Source organism: Ochotona curzoniae, unplaced genomic scaffold (genome assembly GCF_017591425.1).
Source record: "Ochotona curzoniae isolate NIBS_2020 unplaced genomic scaffold, NIBS_Ocur_1.0 scaffold_2476, whole genome shotgun sequence".
Taxonomy (NCBI): domain Eukaryota; kingdom Metazoa; phylum Chordata; class Mammalia; order Lagomorpha; family Ochotonidae; genus Ochotona; species Ochotona curzoniae.
This window is the reverse complement of record NW_024467095.1, coordinates 12,452,131-12,478,753: the sequence shown is the minus strand read 5'-3', so window position 1 is coordinate 12,478,753 and position 26,623 is coordinate 12,452,131. Positions and strand designations below refer to the sequence as shown.

General features: G+C 40.7%; 1 protein-coding gene across 2 annotated transcripts in view; it reads left to right on the top strand.

Moving 5' to 3' along the window:
- LOC121170979 (pendrin-like) overlaps positions 1 to 26,623 on the top strand; it is a 110,342-nt gene that overhangs the window by 6,411 nt on the left and 77,308 nt on the right. For both annotated transcript variants that reach the window (XM_041002462.1, XM_041002464.1), the window contains 9 exons: positions 2,121 to 2,238; positions 3,251 to 3,373; positions 3,705 to 3,931; positions 5,558 to 5,561; positions 7,454 to 7,555; positions 10,235 to 10,335; positions 13,689 to 13,839; positions 14,849 to 14,984; positions 20,896 to 21,004. In XM_041002462.1, the coding sequence (XP_040858396.1) occupies positions 2,121 to 2,238; positions 3,251 to 3,373; positions 3,705 to 3,931; positions 5,558 to 5,561; positions 7,454 to 7,555; positions 10,235 to 10,335; positions 13,689 to 13,839; positions 14,849 to 14,984; positions 20,896 to 21,004 (1,071 nt within the window). The remainder of the gene's footprint in view (positions 1 to 2,120; positions 2,239 to 3,250; positions 3,374 to 3,704; positions 3,932 to 5,557; positions 5,562 to 7,453; positions 7,556 to 10,234; positions 10,336 to 13,688; positions 13,840 to 14,848; positions 14,985 to 20,895; positions 21,005 to 26,623) is intronic.

Genomic DNA, 26,623 nt, shown 5'->3' with positions numbered 1-26,623 from the left:
GTGACACCAACATTGCAAGCAGTGGCTTAACATGCTGCACCACAGTGCTGGCCCCGACAGACTGTCTTGAGAGGCAGACACGGAGATGTAATTCTGAACCAGAAGTTAGAGGACCACTCAGACTAAAATTGTAGCACCTGAAACTAATATACATCATTGTGACGATGTAGCCTCTGGATACATCTGCAGCCTTAGGTAAGGTTAGTCTCGTCCCACACCTGAGCTTATTTTACAAAAACACCAAATTGTTTTAAATCCCCAAACATGTCCTCTTCTCTCCCACTTCTCTACCTATAATATTATTGTTAGTCCTGTCTCTTTGTTCTCTCTCTCTCTTTCTCTCTCTCTCTCTTTTTGTCTCTCTCTCTCTCACGTATGCACTCTCTGAAAAATGACAGTTTCCCACTCTAGCTCTAAAAATGTGTGGCCAAGGAAACTTTCCTGCTCACTCCCCAACTGTGTCCACCCTCCTAACCATACTGTCGTGAGCCTCACCTTGCTTGCACTGTTCCAGTTGCTTCCTTACATGCTCATCTCCCCCACCACCTTGTGGGGTTCCTCAGGACTAGAACTACAGGAATACCTCAGTGTGTATCCTCAGCATCAGAGTGATGAAGGCAGAATAGGCCAGCTAGCACTTGTTAAATTCTGCTGTGCTTGCTTCAGCAGCATATAGACTGTTAAATTCTGTAACTCTCTAAGCTGCAAAAGAGAAAGCAGTCTACCTCTCAATGAAAAAAAAGAGGGAAATCCCTCTATCTCAGCATAATTCTAGAAAACACTGGGTTGCCATGGAAATTTTGAATCAGTGCGTCTGAATTAATGCCCGGAAATCTGCATTTTGATAGATATTCATTGATTCTCATATGGATAGTCCTCACCAAAACTTTACAGATGTTAAAATGCATGCATCTAGATTGCAGAACACTAAAGGGAAGATCAGAAAAATGGTCTTTTAAACCTAGGAAGACCATGATTGGCTACATTACAATTTAAACGTTTAGGTGCCAGCTTTGTGACGTACTAGGTTAAGCCAGTGCCTGCGATGCTCCCATATGGGAATTACATTTCTGATCCAGCTTCCTGCTAATGCTCCTGGGAGAGCAGCAAAGAAAGACCCAAGTTTTCGAATCCCTGTACCCACACAGGAGACTTAGAGAAGCTTCTGCCTTTGGCCTGGCCCAACCCAGACTGTTGCTGAACCAAGGGATCTTTCTCTCACTGTTCATCCCTCCTCTCTCTGTAACTCTTAAATAAGTAACTCTGTAATAAATACTTAAATAAGTCTTCTTTTAGTAAACTTAGTCTTATACATGAAAGCACAAATAAACTAGAAACAAACTGGAGAAAAATATAGCACTATAATAGAACACAGGGCTAATTTCTTCATTTTATAAAAATATGACAAGCAATTGAAAATGGAGAACAGAAATAATGGTACATAGAATAGACACAGAAGAGAAAGCTTACAAACACAGATGTATCAGGTTGGATATCCACTGCTGGGTAGGCTGTGAGAACACAAGATCTTTAACCCACATGAATATGTGTTTGTACTGATAAATTCTTGGAACATAATTTTGTAATGTCTACCATAATGTTAGATGTCACCAATAGTTAACACTCCTGGGTATTTTATTTACCCAATAACTATTTCTCATAAAATTATGGCTTCAAGAGTGACTTCATTGAAGCATTTTCTTACAAGAGCTACACATAGAAATATATTATGCAGTGGAATGTGCCATTTGAAACAAACCAAAAAAAGTCTCCATGCATCTCCCAGTTATATCAGGGAAAAAAACAGTATAAATGGCAGTACATATAAAACATTTACTTAAACTGTAAAGGTGTAACATGAAATTGTTCTAGAATATATGAACTCTCCTCTGGAAGAAGGATTTGCTAAGAATGTTGAAAGACTTCATTTTATCATTATTTCTACTGCATGAATTTTACTTAATTGGCTCAAATTTAAATACTTAAAAAACGTTTTAATGGTACCTTATTCCAAGAAACATTTTTTAGGGTGAATGTTCTTATTGTTTTCGCCTATGCAAACATTACAGTTTATGACTTTTTCTGTGGATTAGTTAACGTTGAGCTCTTTATTTTGTCAGGTGATTGCCCATTAATTGTTCAGTTCGCTGCTAATGATGCAAGAATTCTATCTGAAGCCGCTGGCATAGTCCATCCTTATGCAAACGGAATTGACATCAACTGTGGTTGTCCTCAGAGGTAAAGCTCAAAGAAGTTGGAAGAATTTTCAGACAGGTTAGAAAAAAAACTATGTGGACATGGTAAAATACCTTTCTGGTTTTTCAAAAATTAAGAAAGTAAGAAAAACAGAGTTAAAACAAGAGAAGAGCATCCAGGAACATGACTTCCAGAGGTCCTTTCTGGTGGCTCAAGTGTTGTCTAGATCTTTTATAAACGTTTTGTCTCTCCTCATTGTTAAAATCTGTGCAGATCTGCCTTGAAGTCCTAAATAGTTTTGTTAGAATCTGATAGTTACAGGCAATCCCTAAAATGGATTTCTACTACTACCACATCAGATATACTTGCTCTGAAAATAAACTCGGTAGCTTAGGACATCACCACGTTTTAATCAATTGACTTTGAAATCCCTTTTTTGTAATCACGTTTTCCATACTACATTTTTTTTTTTTGTTTGATTCAGTGACCTGGCTGTGACTAAGATGTGCTTACTTTAACTGTAGTATCTCCAACCCTAATGACACTAAGTTATCTGAATAATTCAAAATGTGTCCAAAGAATAAATTCAAGATTTTAAGTACAACATAACCCAAATCAGGTCAGACATATTTATATACTCATTAGAGAGCTAAGTAAGCTATGTAGCGCTACTGGAATGCTGTAAGCCAAACCTACCTTTCTACTGGTGACAGTGATAAAACCTCTTGCTATGCAGAATAAACGTCAAATTTGGAACTTAGAAAAATCAGAAATAATTGCTGTTGATTACAAATTACCCTATTTTGGTTGAATGAATTTTAATGTAGTTCTGTCACTTGCCAGTGAAAACCATTGCCCGAGTACCTGTAATCTAAAAAGAAGCTTTCCTAACTTCATTGATCCGTGTACCTTGTCAGATATCTGAATTTTTAAAAATTTGCTTCCATTTCAGATCCCACAGGGAAATAGTAGACAGATGTGTTTATGTTTCAGCATGTTCAGAATTGTATCTTTTCAGCTTTTTATGACTCATGTGTTCTGTTCCTTTATAAAGGTGGGCAATCGGAGAAGGCTATGGGGCTTGCTTAATAAACAAGCCAGAACTCATTCAAGATATGGTGAAACAAGTAAGAAATCAAGTGGACAATCCCAAATTCTCAGTTTCCATTAAGATAAGGTAAAGACAGCATTTTACCCTGTTGGCAAGATACCTTGGACATATTCATTTTGTTGGCTGCTCTTAAGAACAGCTCTTCTAAATGAATTAGTACCAGGCATGCAGAAAACATCAAAACAAAACACTTAGTGAACAAGTATATGTACAATATTTGTTTGCAATCCCAAAAGTTGGAATAGCTGAATCGGAGGTCCCTGAATAAAATCTTGCAGATAGTGCCATGAAGTAATAATATAATAATATCAAGGCTAGCTAAAATGTACGGGCACTTCAACAATTTAAACATTAAGACTTGTGTGTTGTGAACAGAGATACGACTTTGATATTGTAGGATCCACAATGACCTCATAAGAACCGTAGATCTTTGTCGAAAGGCTGAAGCCGCGGGCGTGTCCTGGATTACAGTGCACGGAAGAACTGTTGAAGAAAGACATCAGCCAGTCCACTATGATGCCATTAAAATCATCAAGGAAAGCATATCTATACCTGTAATTGCTAATGGAGACATCAGAACCTTAAAAGACGCAGAAAATGTGTGGCAGGTTACTGGGACAGATGGTAAGAATGAACTGTTTTGATTTTTTGTCTTAACTAGCAGAAGTATGTGGGACAGTAACAGTAATCTAATTTTCTATCTTTTTAAAAATGTATTTATATGAAAGGCAGAGTTACGGAGAGAAGGAAAGGCAGACAGAGAGATTATCCATCTCTACTTTCACCCCAAACTGCTGCAGCAGCCAGGTCCAGACTCGGAAGAGCAAGCAAGTGCTACTCTGGTCCTTATTAGGAAGAGAAGTGCCAGTCTACGTCCCTCATTGGTCTGCCAGGGCTCTGCCGCCCTGGGGACATGCTGGATCTGTACAACCTCTTCCGGTCCAGCCAGAGGTCTGAATTTTGCCTCAGTCCGACACAAACTCTGCCCACTTCCCCATACCCGTAAATACCTTCACCCTAAAGGAAAGCCAAAAACGAATGGTTTAACATAGAAGTCTTTTACAAAATAAGGATTGCAATAACTAGGTTTAAACTTTGTTTTACAAAAGATCCCAAAATGATGTTGTGATTTAATTACCTAGAATCATTGTGAGACCTTGTGCTAATCCTTATTTTTGAATATTCTCAGTCTGTTTCCTTCAGTTTGAACTGGTACGTGTGGGCTTTGATGCATGGACACGTGTGCTGTTCTTAATTTGTAGGTGTGATGGTTGCAAGAGGACTCTTAGCAAACCCTGCCTTGTTTGCTGGCTACGAGGAAACCCCACTGAAGTGCATCTGGGACTGGGTTAACATTGCCCTTGAACTCGGGACTCCTTACATGTGTTTCCATCAACACTTAATGTACATGATGGAAAAGATTACATCAAAACAGGAGAAAAGAATATTTAACGCTCTGTCAAGCACATCGGCGGTCTTGGACTACCTCACAGACCATTATGGCATTTGATTTCACAAAGTGTTATAATGTTTATTTTATAGCTATGGTACCAAAAAAATCATTGGGAGTACTTCAAACTATCTGCCCTGGTCTTGGCCTTCAAGACGTCAGTAGATAGATGTCCAGAAACTGCAGACCCCAGGAGATCGGGACATCCCGCGCATCCTGTTACACACTGGGATGCAAGGGAGGGTGGATGGAGGGGAGCATGGAACTAAAAGAATCTTGTTTTTTTTAACTTTTTAAATAAAACCTATTTTTAATACTAAGTATGACTCAGCATATCCATGAACAATAAATATGTTTTTAATTTTAAAGAGAAGTGCAGAAAATCGGTAGAACAAATGCCAAGATGCACATAAGATGACGAAGAGCTGATAAATAGAATTGTGATGGGGATTTCCTTTAAAAGTTCCAATGGGAAAAATGAAACTGACACTTCTGATTGAACTATATGCTGCCAAGCGTTGGGACTGCGCATGACGGAACTTAAGTAACGTTTTCTATTATGGGAACCAAGATCCTATGGAGTTCTTTACATAACCTTAAATTTGGTACATTTCAAGGCTCTACATTGTCAGAAGATTGAACTTGATAAGCACACCTGTGCCATTGTTAAGTAACAATCGCACACCATACATGTGAAAAATGTGGCAACTAATCTGTCGGTCATATATCCCAGAGATTTTTCTGGACAACTGTGACCATCTTTTAAGTTAAAAAATACTTTCGACGTTCTGCTTCCAGAGGTGTGTTTATGCTCAGTGGGAATGGGTCATAGTTTGGTAGTGTGACCAACGATTTAATCAGTGCAGTGAATGCACACTGTGAGAATTAAGTCAGGTTGGACAGTTAATTAAATATGACACTACCAATATGAAAGCTATCAGGAGACAGTTACCTGAAACCAATTAAGAGTGAGGAACCTGAAAGGAATGTCTTACCTAAGTGCTGCCATATTTTTCTTTTTTTTTTTTTTTTTTAATTGGAAAGTCAGGTTTACAGAGAGAAGTACAGAGAGAAAGATCTTATGTCCTCTGGTTCCCCTCACCCCCCACCCACCCAAATGTTCTTAACGGCCAGAGCTGAGCCAATCCGAAGCCAGCAGCTCCTGGGTCTTCCATGCAGGTGCAGGGTCCCGAAGCTTTGGCCCATCCTCTACTGCTTTCCCAAGCCACCAGCAGGTTGCTGGATGGGAAGTGAAGCGGGCACATGAATTGGCATCCTATGGATCCAGGCGCATGCAAGGTGGCCATTAGGCTACCGCGCCAGGCCCTGCCATATTTTTCCTAGGCATATTCTGTTGTCATTTTTCAGTTCTTGTCCAAAGACTGATTTAATGGGATAGGGAAGGGAAGCATGGTGGATCGAAACCTCGGCTTCTGCATGTTTGTAAGTTAACTCGAACTGACTCCAGCTTTGAGAGCACAGTAGCCACCCACAGGTGCCCACCCAGAGCTTGGAAAGAACTGGTGTAGAAGGGCGATTTGTAACGTATTTGTTTAAAAATAACATCCTGGTCTCGTGTCAGAGTCCCCTCTTCCCCACCAACTGCGTTACAAGTTCCCTAGTCAGTATGTGATTTAAAAAGAAAAATACTGACTTAAGTGTTTTTGTAAACGTCTGTGTGATATTTCCAGAATAATTCTGCAAGAAGATAGTACTCTCATGTCCTTGCCTGAAAGATTTTCAGTATGAGGGGAGGGTGAGACGTTTAATAATTGGAGTGCATTGTTTCAAAACTTGGGGATATGGCCATTTGAATAAATGCACCCCCATCCGTCTTTCCAGCCCACACCTCAAAATTATTATAACCTCATCTCAGCCCACCGACCACAAAAAGGGAAAAGTTAACATTCAAAGTCCCGGCCCCGGCTCCATCAGGGACTCTGAAATAGTTAATGCCACTGAAGAGGCAGTTGGGAGAGGGACTCCATTTTAAACATCTGGAACATCTGGAGCCCCCACAGCCGCTCCAGGCCCGCCGGGAGCCGCCCTGCTGGAGACGCCAAGAGGTCACATTCCGGGGGAGGGTCCCCCAACGGCCCCCGACGCCCCTCAGCGAAACAGCACTGCGACGCAGACACGCGGCCAGGCCCTCTGTGACCTCAGCAGGCACCGGCGCCCCGGGACGAGTGGGGGCGGAGGCCGCCGGCGCGCCCCTCCCCGACGCCGCGTCAGACGTCCCGCGCGTCGGCGGCCGGCAGCAGCGCGGGGCAGCCAGGCGGGCCGCACGCAGGCCGGGGGTAAGGCCGGCCGGGCGACCGACCCCCGGGAGCGGGAGGCCAGACGCGGGCGGAGCGACCGGCCCGAGGCGCGCGGCGGGCGGCGCTCACGCCGGGGTGGGGAACCTGAGGCCCCGCAACGCGGGCTTGCGGAAGAAGGGAGGCGTTAGGCGGCAGGCGCGGCACCGCCGAGCTGGCCCCGAGAGCGGTGGACGTGATCGGTGCCTCAACGGCCGCCTGTCCCCGGCCCGCCCCGGAGCGCTTGCCCTCCCGTCGTCACTGCTAGGCCCTGTGGGGGTAGCGGGAATCCATCAGACAAGGGTATCCCCACCACCCCCCTGAATCCTGCTCCCCGAGACCTTTAACCCAGTTTCCTTTCAGACAAAGCAAAGTTATGTTCTCTGTTTAGGTGTGAAGAAGAAAAAAAAAAATGACAATCCAGTGGGTGGCGGTGGCATCTTTCCTTTATGCTGAAATAGGACTCATTTTAATCTTCTGCCTGCCTTTCATTCCTCCTCAGAGGTAGGAAAATCTTCCAGTCCGGCGCAGTCATTGGTTTGCTGCTTTTAAGCTTTTCTTAGGATTAAAATGTGTTCAAAGCCGATTGGCCAAAGATGACCTTTGAAAAAAAATAAGTTCTTCTGACCAATCAGGTGGTAATGAGAGTATTGCAATATACCTGAATGGGAAACATCTGTATAGAGGAAAAAACTTTTTCGTTCGTTTTATTTCTGCTGGGTCCAGATACGTAAGGAAATGGTTAGCTTTCCAACACAAGCTCTGTCTTTTCCTCCAGTGTTTTATCTTTATGTTATTGCCCCTGAATTGGAGCAATGAACTAAATGAATAGTTAAAAGATATTTACAGCATTGGTGCAAAAAAAAAAAAGTTTGGTAACCAAAAAAACCAATAAATTCTTAAATGAGACCTTACATAATAATAAAGTAGTTTCATTACTGCTTAAAGACACGAAATTAGTGTGATTTAAAAGTACTGAGTATGAGAACTCCCAGGGCCGTGTATTCATGTCAGGGCGATTGGTGCCCTTTATCCTTCAGTTTAAGGGGTGGGCATTTGGCACTGCAGCGAAGAGATCACCTGGGAGGCCCACACTCCTGGCCAGAGTTCCAACCCAGCCTCCTGCCTGGGTTAGGTAACAGGTGGTGGCTCACCTGGTAGGTTGCTGCCAGGCTTAAAAGAATCCCAAGTTGAGTTCCTTGGGTTTTGACTTAGCCCAGCCTCACTTGTGGACTTTTGGGAAGTAGATCCACAGGTTAAAAGCCCCATACTTCTCAAGTACAAGTTTAGAAAGAAGAAGAAAAGAAAAACAGCTGGGTTGCACATTCAGAATCTCACAAGTGATGAAACACACATGCAATAAACATGCTGCAATACGTGTGTTACTCATGGCATGAAACCAGGCCTTTCCTCAGTGACTTCAGAATCTCAAAACTACTGCACAGTAAAACCTTGGAGCTGCAAGAGACATAACATCTCTTGGCTCGGAGTCCCGGGGATTGGAGTGGCCTCAGCTCGTTTAGCTGGTGTGCAACAGGTTCCGGATGAGAAGCTGGGTTTCTACTACTTCACACCACCTCTTGCTAAACTTATTCCAAACCCTCAAAACACCCTGTTTGCTTTGGCAATACTAGCAGTGAAACATAGTTGTAACATCACATTTATGAATGATAACTATCTGATTTTTACAAATAAATAAAATCAGTAGGTTTCTCCTTCAAAATTATGGATCCGTTTTTTTTGCTTGTATGAAATAAAATCTTTCAGGGACAGCGCAATAGCTCTACTGGCTAATCCTTCACCTCGGAGCACCAGCATCCCATATGGGTTCTGGTTCATGTACAGGGCTGCTCCACTTTGCAGCAACTCCCTGCATGTGGCCTGGGAAATCAGCTGAAGATGCCCCAAAACCTTAGGACTCTACCCAGAAGAAGCTCCTGGTTTCTCATCAGCTTAACTGGCTGTTGCGACCATTTGGGGAGTGAACCAGTTTTTTGGAAGATCTTTTCTCTGTTTCTCCTTCTCTCTGTAAATCTGCCTTTCCAGTGAAAATTAGAAATAGAATCTTTTTATGCATCCTACCCAAGTAGGCATTAGAAGTGGAGAGCCAGGGTTCAAACTGGCACCCATAGCAGATGCTGGCATTGAAGATGGTGGCTTTACTCACTGTGCCACAGTGCCAGCCCCAAAACTGTTTGTAACACAGAATTTGAATAGTGTATGTAAGAATGCTCAGGAATGGATGCATAGAGACAAGGAACTACTTCATCTCTTTCTCGTGTTATTTAGTTTTTATAAACTAAAAATTTTTTTTAAATTAAGTGCTCAGGGACTGTTTTAAGTGTTTGTATGCCTCTTTTTGGATTTTATGTGTTACTCATTTAGAATATCTGTGTTCAGAGTGCTATGTTTCCAAGCTATACAATGGCTCGCTTTGTCACTGCTTGCCATTTATAACTTATGTTTTCTTTGTGGATTTGCCTACACTGTTTAGTCCACATAGGCCATTTATTTTCCTATCTCATGACCTCAATTTTTAGATCTTGATCTGGGTATAACTAAATGAATACTTGTTAATATATACCAGAGTGTGCCAAGCTACCAAGTTACACATTTAGGAGGTTTGAGGGTTTTTGTTATTTATGTACTTATTTTTGCTTTACTGTATTATGTAATACCTCAGTAAATTTAGAAAATTCCTTCATGATTAGGGAAACTTTCCTTAAAGTAGATGTGAAAAGCATGCCAGCCGAATATAAATGTTCAGATGGTGGAAGCCCCTATTCCCAAGAGGTTGTAAATCGCTTAACCAGTTAACCAGCCTTTGTGAGTCAGTTGACCAGGGAAAACGGATGCAAAGTGCTGTATTGTATCAACAGTTTAGCACTTACCTAAAAGCTTATCTCGTAAGGCTGTGCTTAGTGTGTTTACTTTAAAAGTGAGCTTTGCTTTGGAATATTTAAGCCACCAGCAAAAGATAATCAAGTGGTACATCATTAAACTTGAACAAATCATTCTCCGTTTCCTGAGACATCCAGTGTCATGTCTGAGAATTGATTTAAAAGTTAAGTTTCTATATCACTTTTCACTTCTTGTGCTGTTATCAAAATGTTACTTTAGAAATTTGGGAAGCATTTTAAAACCTTTTGGGTTGTCGTACCTAATGATTATATTGCTTTATAGATGGCAGAAGATTTTCTCATTTAGTGTCTGGGGTAAAATTGCAAGCTTCTGGAACAAGGCTTTCCTCACCATTATAATCCTATTGATTGTTCTGTTTCTAGGTAAGTACCAGATCCAGTAAGCATCGTTACAGTTGTTGTTGTTGTTAATGAGTTCTTTGGTTTTTATTTAAATTGTTGTTTTCATTGATATACGGTTGACTTTATATAGTATTGTGAAAGTATATGGAGTAGCTACATATATAAACACTTGATAAATACTGGCATTCCATGTACACATGTGTGAATGTTCACAAAGTATGGTGATTCCTAATCTATTTTTAGATTCTTATTTTAAGGTTTAGGTGCAGGGGGTTGGCATTGTGGCTTGGAACATTAAGCCACCACTTGTGCTTAATTAAGAGTGCTCTTTCAAATCCCAGTTACTCCACTTCTGATCCAGCTTCCTGCTAGTGGGCCCAGCAAGGCAGTAGGAGACAGCCCAGGAAGTTGGGCCTCTGCCACCCATGTAAGCAACCAGAGTAGAGTTCCTAGATGCCCAGGATCTTACTATCTGTTAGGGAGACCAAAACAAAAAAAAAAAAAAAGAGTATATTCTCAAAAGATGGATTTTCACACCTGAACTCATGTGACGAACCACAGTCCAAATGTAGGCATATTATAAATACTGTACAAAATCACCTTTAATTATATGTTTAAGATGTATATGAAGCAAATCAATTTTGTATTTGTACTTGGATTCATCCCCAAGATTTATCACTATATATGTGTAATTATTCTTGCCCCAAGGATGTCAGCTAAGGGATTTTTAGCTTGTTCTAGCTTTTTAGAATGTTGAAATATTGTCTGGCAGTGTCTTAGAAATTAAAAGTAGAGGGGCTGGCATTGTGGTATAGCAGGTTGTGCCGTTTCCAATCCACCTGACTGCTGATACACCTAGAACAGTAATGGAGGATGGTCCCAAGTGCTTGGACCCCTGCACCTTTGTGGGAAACCCAGACAAAGCTCCTGGTTCCTTACTCTTGGCTTCAGCCAACCTCAGCCGTGCATGTTATAACTATCTGGGGAATCAATCAGCATGTCAAATTCTCTCTCTCCCTGTTATCTTGCCCTTCAAGTAAAATAAATATTTTAACAATTTTTTTTGTTTTGAAAGTAGGACCTGGTGTTGTGTACACTACCAGCATCCCATTTGGGTGCCAGTTTAAGTTCGTGCTGCTCCACTTCCAATCGAGCTCCAAACTAATGTGCCTGGGAAAGCAACCACAGTTGACCCAAGTACTTGGACCCAAGCCACCCAAGTGGGAGACCTGAACCAGGCTCTAGGTCCCCGGGTTCAGGCTCCTAGCTCCTAGCTTCAGGCTGGCCCAACCCCAGCTGTTGCTGGGGTTCATTTGGGTAATGGATCAGTGGATAGGAAATATCTCCCTTTCTGTTACCCTCACTTTTAAATAAGTTTTATTTTTTAAAAAGGTAGAATAAATTGAAGTTACACTTCTATGATTCTTTTAAGAGGTAGTACTAAGCTCAAAGAGGTTAAGGGACTTGTCTAAGATCACTCAGCTGCTTTTTTTTTTTTTAAGATTTATTTATTTATTTATTGGAAAGTCAGATATACAGAGAGGAGAAGAAAGAGAGAGAGGAAGATCTTCCATTCACTGATTCACTCCCCAAGTGGCCACAACGGCCAGTGCTGCGCTGATCTGGAGCCAGGAACGAGGAACTTCTTTCCAGGTCTCCCACACAGGTGCAGGGACCCAATGCTCTGGGCCATCCTCAACTGCTTTCCCAGGCCACAGGCAGGGAGCTGGATGGTAAGTGGAGCCGCCAGGATTAGAACCAGCGCCCATATGGGATTCCAGGGCATTCAAGCCGAGGACCTTAACCACTACACTATTGCACCAGGCCTAGCTATTTTTTTAAATGCCAATTTTCGAGGGTGTGTTTCCCCTTTGAATTCTCTTAACAACTGTATTACGAGGTAAGTAGATTTTAAGGGAGCCAACATGGGCACATAATCACTTGGTGTGATATACTGTTCTATGAGAAAGTATGTACCATGTTCCAAACCACCAACCTCTATAATGGAATCCTCTAGAAAACAGAACATCCATCCATTGTAAGGAGGTAGAGTATTGTTAAAACACAAGGGCAATTGGCAGTTGTCTCATGGTTGTGAATGGGTTTGTTCCCCATGGTATATGATTGTTAATATTATACATTCACTCACCAACCATATAATAATTCGTGGCAAGTGAGTAAAACAACTAGAAGAAAACAGGTCCCAGCTCTGCCACCAGTCAGCTGGATGACCTTTGGAGTGACCCCTCATCTCTTGGAGTTTGAATTATGCATCTGTGAAATAAAGGTTGAGTTGGAAGTAATCTCCCGCAGCTCTGACTAGTCCTGCCAAAAGTAATGTGATTTTCGGAGTCAAAGGTGAACACTAAAGATCTTACTAGAGCTTATCATGAGTTTCTGTAAATGAAGTGTCTAGAGTAGCCAATTGCAGAGACAGAAAATAGACTGCCAGGAGCTGAGGGCACAGCTTTCTTTTAGGGGTGTTGAAAATGTTCTGAAATGAGATAGTGGTAATGGTTAACACAACGTTGTGAATATACTAAAAACCAGTTGATTATACTCTGAATTTTATGGTTTAGGAGTTTGGGTTTTTTTTGTCAATATGGCTGCTATTTAAAATCCAAATGATTCTGCTAATTAGCATGTCTTTTCTTGTGAGGTACTCTTTCCCACTAATACTTACAGTCCCCTAAAAGGAGCCTGTGTAATCTGAGGCACGTGCCTTCCCTAGGATGTACTTGAACCCTGTGACTGGTAATGCCTCAGCATGGATGCTAATAAACTGATACCCATGTTCCACTGGAAAGAAGGGGGTGCTCCTGGATCTGAGGCTTACCAAGATAGAAGCATCAAATGGGCAACTGTCTACATATTTCCAGTAGCATGTGCCAACCAGCCTTGGGAAAAATGCCAGCATAGATCCCATCCCACCATAACAAACCTGTAACAGTTGAAATTTCAGTGCAACTGGATGTTTTCAAAATCTCAAAAATTTGAAGCAATAATAGGTATAATGAAGTAAGTACAATAGAACAGTCTGCTACAGTTGATTGTAATGAGCCATTATTACATCTGTTATCAGTAGTTTGAAACTCGATCGATTATTTAGGGTTAGAAAAAGTAAAGGGTAACAGATGAGAGACAGTACACTGATGCCACGTTAAAATACAAATCCTACCATAATCCAAAATTGACTTCTAGTGCCTATTTAGAGGGTACATGGTGCCCTGCCATGTTCCCTAGATGGAAAGGCAGAGAGCCCCTGACCAGGGCTCATCATTAACACACTTGGTCAGTTATTTTGAAACTGCTCATTTTTAATAGTCTTAGGTTTTTAAAACCCAAAAATTCTATTTTGTCTTTTCCTGTGATAGATGCAGTGAGAGAAGTACGGAAATACTCCTCTGCCCATGCCATTGAAAAGGGCACAACCACCAAACCTGGGACCTTTGAACATACACAGATGAAACTCTTTAGGTCTCAAAGAAATCTGTACATCTCTGGATTTTCATTGTTTTTTTGGCTGTAAGTAAAAAAGTAACAAGCACCTATTAAACACATGATATATGTCTTCTTTTTTTTTCCATTTCTACTATAGATTTTTGTTGTTGCTGTTAACACCTTCCTGTCTGAAAGAACTCAGATAATACACCCAAATTACAAATAGCTATTTTTGTGTTTGCTGATTCCCTAAGTCCTTGAACCCTCTGGTCCCTGCTTCTCCTCCCTTGCCACCATCACCTTCTCTGATATTATTCTCTCTGAGTATTGCAGTCCATTCCGGCTGCCTGACCTGCAGTGTGTATTCATTCCTTCCATCTTCTTGGGTCTGCCAAGTGCCTCTCATCTGATGGCCTTCACACAGGTTATTCCTTCTGCCAGAATTCTCTTCCCCCCTTTAACCTGGCTAACTCTGACTGATCATTAACCTCTTTCTCAGAAAAGGCCCCCCAGGTCGGTAGGTCTTCCTGTGGTGTGTCTACTTTACCGGCCAGTATCATTCACAGTATAATTTGTGCTGTTTGACTGTTAGCTGCACTTCTGTGGCCCCCGTGCCTGGGGCCAGTGTTCAAAGTTCTGAGTAAATGCCTACTGAATGAATAGTTGGAAAGAAGAGTTACCACCTCCACAATGAAAGTCAGATGTCAATGAGCAGTTTTTAGGCCTGGCTAGCCTTATACAATGCTCTTAAAATAGCAAATTTTCAACTGGTTTGTGGGCCCTGCCACACCATCTGAAATTCTCCAGTTTCTGCTCATCCAGGCTAAGGCCTCTGAAGCAAATACCAAGGCTATAGAGCCTGAATTCCAAATCTAGTCTTCTACAGAAATCCACATGTGAGGCATACATGCTGGCTTTGACTGAGAGCCATGAAATTAAAAAACAAAATCACATGTCCAATTTAAACATCAACTCTCTTTCCCCACACCTGAGCCTAGCAGGGAGTCTTCTGACAATGATTGTTTGAAATTCAAAGCTTCTGATGATTACTTTCGTTACACATTATTCCAAGTATGTATATTTTTTTCCTTAGAGTGCTGAGACGTCTGGTTACACTTATAACTCAGCTGGCAAAAGAAATGTCGAACAAAGGAGTACTTCAAAGTCAAGCCGAAAATACCAACAAAGCTGCCAAGAAATTCATGGAAGAGAATGAAAAACTGAAATGGGTATTTAAGTTTCCCTTTAATAGTTTGTGTTTTGAAGAAGTGACATACTATTTTCTCAGGATTGAAACAAATACTTCCGAAGTTCTAAGTAGAAAATGACAATAAAGAACAGTATCATTCTATAGAATGATTCTTTCAAAAATATTTCCGCTACCTTTCAGATATGGTTGTTCTCACAGTTTACCTTTGTAGTAAATCAAGAGCATTCTGAGAATACACATTTCAGTTCCTGCTTTGCCATTGATTTTTGCCTGAAGCCAGTGTTTAGACTTTTTCTGTTTCTGTTTCTTTTTCAATTCATTTTTGGCTATAAGTGGGCATACAGAAGACAGAGGAAGGTAGATGCTAGAGTGGTGTTTGCACATACTAATGAAAATTCTTTAATTTGGTGATGTTGCTGGTATTCCAATTCTGTAAGAACCTTATGCTATCCTTCCTCTGACATCTAGGAAAAGTAGATCAGGTTTTTAGCATTTAAAATTGAAGATTAAATCTCAAAACTTGAGTCTTTTCAAGTTGATATTAAGCCCCATGAATTTCACTAATTCTTTAAGATTCTTATCTTATTCTTTCAGATTCTTATAAGAAAAAAAAAATCAGTGGATCTATTCAGAAGTGAAACATTTCTCAAATGATGTGTCCTCAAAAACATGCAGTAATACAGGCCTGTACAGGCTCAAGTTAAGCAGCTGCTTATAACACCCACAACCCTCACAAGTGTGCCACTTTGAGTCCCAGCTACTCGGCTTCTAATTCAGCTTCCTGCTAATGAATTCTGGGAAGCAGTGGATGATGGCTCAGATGCATTGATCTCTGTTACCCACATGGGGGATCTAAATGGAGTTCCAGGCTCTTGGCTTTTGCCTTGGTCAGCCCTGGCTGTTGATGAGCATTTTGAACCAGCAGATGGAATTAATACATCTCTGTCCCTTCTGTCTCTTGTTTCTCTCTCTCTTTCGTATAGATAAAAGTAATTCAACATTTTTTAAAATGCTTAAATGGGGCTGGTATTGTAAAGTAAGCTTCTGCCAACAGTACAGGCATTCTATATGAGTACCAGTTCAAATCCTGGCTGCTCCACTTCTTACCCAGCTCCCTTATGTGCTCAGGAAAGCAGCAGAAGATGCCCAAGAAGCTTAGGCCCCTTGGTGTAGCAGGTAAAACCTGCCATCTGCTACATTGGCATCCCATAAGGATACCGGTTCAAGCTCCTGCTGCTCCACTTCCCATCCAGCTCTCTGCTAATTCACCTGGGAATGTAGCAGAAGATGACCCAAATACTTGGGCCCCTGCACACCTGTAGGAGACCTGGAAGGAGCTCTTGGAGCCTGGTTTCAGCTTGACCCAACTCTGGTCATTGTAACCAACTGGGGAGTGAATCAGCAGATGCAAGATCTTTCTCTGTATCTCTGTCTCTTTCTCTCACTCTCCTTGCCCCATCTTATCTGCCTCCCGCCCCATCTGTTATCTACCTTTCAAATAAATAAGTCTTAAAAAAAGAAAGAAAGAAAGAAATGAAAAGCAGCAGCAGCAGCTTAGGCCTGTGCCACATGTGAGACTTGGCAGAGTTCCAGCTTCCCAGCTTTGATCTGTTCCAGCCCTAGCTGTGTGAAGAGTGAACCAGTGAATGGAAGATCTCTCTCTCTCCCTCTCTCTCTCTCTTTTCTCTTTCTCTCTCCTCACCCCTCCTTCTCCCCCATCCCCTGTCTCTCTATAAACTTTTCAGGTGAATAAATAAATTTTTTAAAAAGTAGAAATACATAAGTAAAATAATGCAACACAATATTTTTTCCATTACACAGAAATGCAGTCATATGTTACTGCAGATTGCAGTTATGTGAAAAACATGTTGAGAATTTAAATCCTTATCCAAAGCTCAGCCTCTTATGGAAAGAACTGCAGGAGCTGGCATTGTGACTTGCACATCAGGGTGTCAGTTTCCAGTATTAGATTCTCCATTTCTGACCCAGCTTCCTGCTAATGTGCCCGGGAAGACAGCAGAAGATGGCCTGAATAGGTTGGCTCCTGGAACCCATTGTGATAGATACAGCTAGAGTTCCTGGTTCCCACCTTCAGCCCAGCTCCAGTGTGGCTCATAGCTGGCTGTTATAGCCATGTGGGGAAAGAGTCAGTGAGTGGAAGTCTATATATTTCACTCCACCTTCAAGTACCAGCATCCCATATGGGCACTGGTTCATATTCCTGCTGCTCTACTTCCCTTCTACCCCCTGCTTATGGCCTGGGAAAGCAGTGGAGGATAGTCCAACTCCTTGGGACACTGTACCCATGTGGGAGACCCAGAAGAAGCTCCTAGTTCCTGGCTTCCGATCAGCTCAGCTCTGGCTATTGCAGCTGGTTAGGAAGTGAACCAGCAGATGGAAGATCTCTCTCTTCTCTGTAAATCTGACTTTCCAATAAAAAGAAATACATCTTTTTAAAAAATCTTTCAAGGAAAAAAAAATGTAGCACTACCTGCTTGCAGTTTTCTGTTGAGTTAACTGTTACATGGTATAACACAAACCCTTTGAAACTATTAAGAATAAATCAAAACTAATTGCAAAATGTTATAAATGATACCACAATATCATGCTCACCCGTTCAGAGCCTGTGTGTTATTGCTTAGATACCTGCCCTATTTCTACTAGAGTGAAAAAAAGACTTCTTGTCACAGAAACAGAATTCCAAAGAGCCAAGTACCTTTGACTAGAAGGTTCACCAGTATCTTTTCCCAGAAACTTCAGTAGTGTCAGCACCGGTTTATTAATTGCTTTGTTTTGTTCTGTTTTTAAAGCATAGCGATCTAGCAGTGCATTGTCAATCCCCTTATATCTAGGTCTTGAAAATTGCGCTAGTGGTATTTCTGTATTCGAAAGCTAGGAGTAAGTCATTTTTGTTCTTTCTGGAACACTTCAGCTGCACAGTCAATCTCGTTTTGTTCCTTAATGTTACTTGCTTCCTTTTCCCTCCTTTGATCTCTTCATGATGGCAAAAACAAAAGCACAGCCATCAAAGCTTTGATTAATATATGACTAAACTCAAAAACATACAGCCAGTGTTTGTAGAGACTTACAAGGTAACCTATCTTGATTTAAAATTATATGTATCATCTTAGAGAGTTGTGAATTGGGACTACTGTGAGAATGTGGCTAGTTCTCCCTTCAGCTGTTTTCCTCTTGCCGTTTGGCTCTGAGAAAATTCTATGAAGTGTTTTTATACTTTTGATACTACCATGTTTTCCCTGCATACACCGTAATCAGTGCACTGTCTGTCAAAAGAAAAGAACAGGTACCTCCTTCCTCAACATGGTTTTGAATCTCTCCTTTTAGAGTACTTTTCACAGGCAGTCAGCCCTCACAAGGAGATTGGTTTGCTGATGGCCCATTGCCTTTGTCTTTCTCTCCTTTGACTCCATGTCATCCTGGCCCCTTGTGTAGCTCTGACCCTGGGACAAGTACTCAATCACCGGAGGAGCCCAGATAATGTAGCTCAGCTGGGGCAGAGGGCAGAGAAAGACTCAGCTGAACACAACACTGCCAGGAAATCATTGGCCATTAGAGTGACCAGTGAAAGTCATGGATGAAAATGTCAAAAGATAATTTCATTTCTGAGCTGCTCTATGGAGATTTGAAAATATTAGCTAAGGAAGAGTAAAATGAGAGTGAGAGAGAGAGGAAGGAAAGAAAGAAAAGAGGGGAGAAAGAAAAGAAAAGGAAATTTCGTCTTGCTCATCAAAAGCCCCTTATCTGGTGAAAGCACATTATCCAGAGATCCAGGGGACTTGAGTGCTAATTCCTACTCGACCTGCAGCTAGCAGCACGTACTGCATCAGGCCACCCACTGTGTCCTCGAGGTTTCTATGCTGTAAAGAATAGTTTCATACTGGGCCAAGTATTACTTCAAATGCTTCTAAGGAAGATATTAACTCATTTAATTCTCAACAGTTCCAGAAATTCATATTACATGTGTAAAGCAGACACAGAAGCACAGAAAGGTTGACTTACCCCAAATCACTCAGCTAATCGGTGACAGATTGGAACCTGAAGAGGCCCGACTCTTGAAATTGGCACTCTTCACATTGTTTTCTGCCCTCAACTCCGTGTCCTCCTGTGGAGTGACTTGCATTTGGTTTCCTTGACCCTTTTCCATTCTGATACTCATTTACTAATAAATGAAATCATGTTGAAGGGCCAATTACCTTTTGCTTTAACTGCATTAAAGTAACCATGACAGAGCTTTGGTTCTCCCCAGTTCCTTTTTTTTTCTTTTTTTTGGCCATCCATCTGCCAGAGTAGTGTAAGCTCGTAGGACAGTGAACACACAGATGATGGTATTTGGTTGTTACTGAGCCTCAGATTCCAAGCTCTTGGTCTTTATCCAGCATAAGATTACCCGTAATAATTTTGGACAAGTCTGCAGGTGTAGTAATGAAAGCCTATTTATAGAGGCTAGTACAAACCCATCTTTTCCAAGTCAATAGCGTAGTAATTCAAGCAGACACTAAACATTCCTGCAATTCAGTGGTTCCCTTTCCATTTGAGCAGTAACTGGAGATTGTATGAACTGAATCCTGTAAAATAGAACAGCTTTGAACTTGAAATAGATAAAAGATTTGTAGATGTTTTGGTTTGTTGTTGTTATTTGTCTCCCTCTCTCTTCAAATTTGTTGTTGTTGTTTCAGAAGGCATGAGCTTCCTTCAGTTGCAGAATATGCCTCAGTCCTGTTTCCAAAAAATGTTTCCTGAGGTTATCTAATATATTCATTACAGCTTCAGTTCTTTTGAGCTCTACCTACTCTGTGTTATAAGACAGGGTATTGTATTTGGTTTCATGTAAGCTTTTGTGTTCTTATCTCATCCATTCTATGAGATTGAAGTTATCTTGACAATAGAGACTGTATCTATTACAATTTTATCCTTCAGATCACCTGGCAGTGTAAACTGTCTACATGAAGTCATTGTTCAGTCAAATGTCATGAGTTTTGTTAGCCTACATACGTTAGGAAATGAATCACCAGCAGTAACAATTTCTGTCTTCTGTCTGTCCACAGTTCTCATCGACTGCCTTTTTAGTAATGGGAGCTGTCAGTATCACATTGCTGCCACTTTCTTCAACTGAGCCTTGCCACTGCATATATGTTATAATTTGGCTTTCTTAATAACCTAAAACTCCCAATATTTCATGAAGTTAATTTCTTAGTTCTAACGGTGATGATTGATTATATCTAGACATTTATGTTGTGGAGTTTATTGTTTGTGATCTTAATTTTTCTTGCTTGAAAAAGATAAACTACGGACATGCATTTTTAAAGTTGAAATGGATTTTAAAACATAAAAAGCCCTCTAAAGGATTACTTGATTAAACTAATTTGGAGACTATCAACCAAGATCAGATGGGATTTCCTAACCAGAGAGTTGGTGCTATCATTTTCAATTTTTCTGTCCTCATCCAGACAATAATTTTTTTTCTTAATAATTTGTATGGAAATTGAGTAGAAAACTGCAGTTGGGACGTAATGATTTACAATTAATATCATCCTCGGAACTGTTTGTTTAACTGATATCACATGCTTAATTAGGGAAGAGAAGGTCATATTATTTACATAAATATTTTTGAGAACATAATTTTAATTGCAGCCCAGCCAGAAATTATGGTTTTTAAATTCAGAACTTCCAACCACAAAAACACACATCTTTTTTTTGTACATGTTCTAAGCACTTTTCTCTTAGCAAAAGTACATTGTAGAAAATGAAGAAGTACTGAAAAGGGTAACGAAAATAGATAGCTTTTTCTCAACTCTTCCATTATGTGAAGGATCAGTGATTTTAAGTAGATTATTCATCTCATATCCTATTAAAGTGTCTGGCTATTATAATCTAAGCTTACTTCTTCCATTGACTCTCTTTTATGATAGATCTTGAAAAGCCATGGCAAGGATGACGGAAACGTGTTGGAAAAAGAGAACAAAAAACTAGTGGAAGACCAGGCAAAACTGAAAACCGAATTAAAGAAGACTTCAGAGGGTAATTTTACATGCTTGGGTAAAACTGCAGAGAACAGCACGCTCTTGTATGCTGTTACGCTTCATGTTTTGCCTAAAACAAACCCAACACCTGAATGTCCTTTTGACCAAAATACCAAGAGTGATCTATGTATAAATTCCTCCTCAAATATGAAGATAAAACATTGTTTCAGCCAAGAGAAACATGTTCTGGTATATAGAAAACAACGTAGGTGTTTCAGATTTGTGTTGTAAGTACAAATGTTCCTGCCTTAAGCAAAAGAACTATGTTCCCGAGAAGTTGCTTGTAAACACACTTTTGTAAAATGAATCTCGTTTTCCACCCTGTTCCTCTTCCTTCAGAGAAGCAATCCCTGGGACAGTCTTGCTTAGAAGTCATTTGGATTATTACTGTGGTGGACATTGTGATACAGTGGGTTGTGCTGCCGAATCCTCTGTCTAGCTCTCTCCTGATGTGCCTGGGAAAGCAGCAATGACCCAAGTAATTATGTTCCTACCACCCTGTGGGAGACCTACCTGCGACTTCCTGCGGCTGGCTTGGACCTCACCCAGCCTAGCTATAGGGAGCAGTTAGCAGTTTTAGCTAACTAAAAGGAAAGCATTCCCTGAAAGATGTGCTGATCTGCCAAGGCAACTGAGAAACAAATAGATTACACTCTGGCCTTGAAATGGAGATGCTACCTCCATTTTCCTAAAGGCAGTGATTTCTTCTATAATTTTTTTTTTACGAAGTATTCTGTAGCATTTCTTTCACCTGCAGTGTCATAGCATAGAAAAGTAGATATGCCAAATTCCTTGTCATTAATAGGTTCTTACTGTGGCTGCCCTCGCTGGCAGTTTATCTTGATATAATACATTCTTTGATACTAGCCAGATACTAGAGGATTTCTCTGCCAGTCAGCATTAAGATAGTGGTCATTGCATAGACATTCTCAATTTTAAATCTTTGCTACTTTAAACTGGAAATAAATTGGGAGAATATTCAGTCACAGAAGCAAGAAGCTACTTTATACCATTAGCAAGCTTAGATTTTAAGTAGCTCTCAATATATTATTATTTTGTTGTAATTTAAATAGCCTGCTGAATATCTGTGTGCTACTTGGATAAGAAAGCCCAAAGAAAGTAGTTAATTCTAGAAACAGGAATCCACAGGGAGAATAGACATTTGGTACAGCAGTTAAAATGCCACTTCCCATTTCAGAGTTTTAGGGTTTGGGAGCCAGCTCTGCTTCAGCCAGATTGCTGGCAGCACACACCCTGCAAGGCAGCAGGTGAGAATGAGAAGCCCAGATGGAGGTCCTGCTTCTGATTTCCTTCCGGCCTAGTCCAGCTTCAGACTGCTGTGGGCTCTTGGGGAGTGAACTGACAGACAAAAGAGCTCTCTTTGTCTCTGCCTTTCTAATAGAATGAAAAAGAATTGATTTGTTGTTATTGTCATTTTTTGGTCAAAACTACTGGAGGATACTTTCATGATACAGAATTGTTTGTTTTCATGCTTCAACTTTAAAGTGGAAAATAAGACAGTTTATAAGACAATAAGTTAAAAAAATAAATTGCCCTTCTGGCTAAATTAGTACACTACATGGTCAGTAGAGCATAGCCCCAGGTTTAAAAATCTTGTAGTTGGTACTGTTGTTTTTTCTGCAACTCCAAAGGATTTGCATCATAATCAAGAAATTATAATGTGTGTGAAAATGAATTTAGTGTAGTGATCTACCCTGTGCAAGACATTGGAAAAGAAAAAAAAACTTGTGGAGTTTTTTTTTTTTTGTGTGTGTGTGTGTGTGTGTTTTAGATTTATCTATTTTTATTGGAAAGGTAAATTTTCAGAGAGAAAGAGAAACAGAGAGAAAGATCTTCCATCTACTGATTCACTCCCCCAAATGGCCAGAGTGGAGCTGATCTGAAGCCAGGAGCCAGAAGCCTCTTCCGGGTCTCCCACATGGGTCTCCCAATGCTTTGGCCCATCCTCTACTGCTTTCCCAGGCCACGGGCAGGGAGCTGGATGAGAAGTGGACCAGCTGGGACACAAACCAGAGTCCATATGGGATCCTGGTACATGCGAGATAAGGACTTAGCCACAAGGCTATCACACCAGTCCCCTTGGGTTGTTTTTTAACCTAGTCTACAAATTTGCTGCTGATTATTTTTAAAAATACTGGAAGCTATTTGCAGGATACCTTTAATTTTTTTTCTTTTGTTTTTTAAAAAAAAACAAATTCCAAAGTCTTGCTTTTCTTTATATTTGCAAAGCATCTCTTCTCATGTTACAGGCAAGATGCAATAAAAATGAGACAAGAATAAATTGTATGTTATGCTATGCATGTCTTTTTTAAGATTTTATTTAGTTTGAAGTTTTTAAAAATATTTATTTTTATTGGAAAGGCAGATCAGATTTACAGGGAGAAGGAGAAACAGAAAGATCTTTCATCACTGGCTCACTGCCTAAAATATTGGAGCTGAGGTGACCTGGAGCCAGAAGCTTCTTCCAGCGCAGGTGTGGGGTCCCAAAGCTTTGGGCTATCTGTCCTTTGCTGCTTTTCGAGGCCATAAGCAGGGAGCTAGATGGGAAGTGGAGCAACTGGGATACAAACTGGCATCAATATAGGATCCCATTGCATACAAGGCAAGGATTTAGCCATTGAGCCATCACACTGTTTGTTCATTGGAAAGGCAGAAATACGAAAAGAAAAAAAGAGGAAGAGGTTTTCCATCCGCTGGCTCATTCCCCAAATGGCCACAACAGCCAGGGCTGAGCCAGTGGCTTCCTCTGGGTCTCCAACATGGATACAGGGGGCCAGACATGTGTGTCATTCACTGCTGTTCAAGTGTCACCAGTGAGCTGAATCGGAAGTGGAGCAGCTGGGACATGAACCAGCACCTTTATGAGTTGCTGACACTATGGGCAGCCAGTTAGCCTGCTATGCACAGCATTGGCCTCACTGCACATCTCTGACTGCTAGTTGATTTAGTTTCTTGTTCCTTTGTTTTTCAAAAATTCCAACTCAGATATTTTCAGATTAAATTTTGTAAGACTGACATGAAACTAAACTCAATGTTACATGAACATTTCCTTCCAAGACAAATCAGATGTTTGGGGAAAATGAACTCTTTCATAACAGGATTGTGTTTATAATCTGATGAGAGATACCACCTTCTGTGTTTGGAGTGTAGACTGCAGGACTACTTTTAGAGTAAATCAGTGTCATGCACAAAGCAGATTTCACCAGTTTGGGTACGTCCAGTTTGGTTCTAGTAACACGTGTAATATTTTATGAACACATTTTTTTCACCCAACATCACTTTTGTGTGTGTGTGTGTAGATAATATTCTTAATGGCCTTGAGAAGGTCAGTGTTCTATTTTCAACCACGCTATTATTTTATCCTCTTGACCAAGTCAGGCAAATTCATGAAGGCCAGAATTTAGAAGTTACGTCAATTGGTGATGCAGGGTTTGGATGAACTCAACAATAAAATGTTCTGTACAGTTGATTCCTAACAATTAAGGGTAATAATCTAACATTGAGGGTAATCTGACATTTCAAGAAAACATTTATTATTTTTGGAAATTGACCAAAAAGGCAGCATGAGTCATTTTTTTTTTTTCTGAAAGTAAACATGCTTTCCATATGAGTATTCTGACTCTCGGCAGTTCTTAAATCTAAGAATATTGTTTTCTTGCAAATATATTACTAGGAGGGAAGTATAAATATAAAATTTTATCCAACCTAATTACACTCAAGTTGAAAAGTGACTGAGGCAGCTGTTAATTCTGAGGAGTGGCAAGCCACCATCAGTTTTGAACCATTAGCTTGGGTTTTGGTGAGAGTTTGTGAACTATTGTCTGCACTTCAGCGTAATGGTGTCTTCAGGTGATCCAAAAGAACACCAATATCCCAGAGCACCTGACTTATGTTCAGGACTTGCTTGGTCAGTCTGTCATGCTGATACCCATTTTAAAACAACTCTAATATCCCAATGTATGGAGTAATTGGGAAGGGTGTCGCTATGAAAAATGAGAACCATAGCTCTGAGCAAGAAATTCATGAAAAATTAAAAGTTAAGTTCATTTGGTGTAAAAACATTTAATTCCAAATACGATTTTTTTCTTAATACACATTTTTAGCAATTTTTTGAAGATCTTTCGTATATATAGTAGAAAACCTGATGTCCAAAAGAGAGTGACTTCTGAATTCTTAGAGTTAAAGTGCAGTTACATGTAGCGACAGTGAGATATTTCATCCACTGGTTTACTCCCCAAACAGTTGGTTCTGTTCCTGGCCAAAGCCAGGGACTAGAGACTCCATCAGGATCATTTTTCAAAAAATATTTATTTGAGAGGCAGAATAACAGAGGAAGAGAGGGAGAAAGGTCTTCTGTCCACTGATTTACTCTCCAAATGGCCACAAGCACTCCCAGGCCAACACCAGGAGCCAGGAGCTTCTTCCAGATCACCCACTTAGGTGCAGGGCCCCCAAGCATTTGGGACATCTGCTGCTGTTTTTGCAGGCCCATTAGCAGGGAGCTGGATCAGAAGTGGAGCAGCCAGGACTCACACACCAACGCCCATACAGGATGCTAGGGCTTTAGGTGGTAGCTTTTCCTATTGTGCCACAGTACAGGCCTGAAACTTATCCATGTCTTCTAGGTGTGCACATGGGCCACAAGCACCCTGCTTTTCCAGGTGCGTTTAACAGAGAGATCAACTGGAAATGAAAGAGCACAACCTAAACTGGCACTGTAGTGTAAGATGCCAGCATCACGGACAGTGGCTTAACCCACTGTGTCCCAGAGCTGGATTCCATAGAGAAGACTCTCAGGGTGACTTCCTTTTCTTCCAATTCTAAATTCAGCAAGTCATTAATGAAGTCACATTCTTCTCTTCGACACATTGATGATGCAGTCTTAGAATCATTAGAATGGAATCTGATGTGTTTTATCCATCTGTTGGCTTACAAATCTTGAAATGTTTAACTCCCTTGGTGAGACATTAGGAAGAAGGCATCTTCCAGTGATCATAATTGTTGTTGTTTTAAAAGTTATTTATTTATGTATGTATGTATTTATGAAAGGCAGAGACACAGAGAGCTCCTCCATTCGCTGACTCACTCCTCAAATGGCTAGGGCTGGACCAGGCAGAACCCAGGAGTCCAGGGTTTCATTGGAGTCTCCTGTTGGGATAGGGGTTCAAGTACTTGGATCATCCTCCATCGATTTTCCAGGCACATTAGCAGGGAGCTGGATTGGAAGTGGAACAGCCTGGTACCCACATGGGATGCTGACATCACAGATGGTGGCTTTCCCTGCTATACCACAGCACTGACCTTAAACATAACCATTTCTTGTTAGTGTAACAGTGTGGTTGTTTGTTTAGAACGCCTATGAGAACTGTTGATATGGACTCATAAAACATTATTATAGGAGAAGAGAGATTACTTGAGTAACAAAGCCATCATACTCTTTCCATTGTAAGATTAAGAAAGCAAAAAATGGGACTAGGTTTGCATTTCTTATAGATTTACAACACACATTAATCCTTATATTGTTGCAAGACTGAGAACCTAATTTTTAAAATCAGTTTCATATGCACATAGTTCTTAAAGGCTGATTGTAGTACAA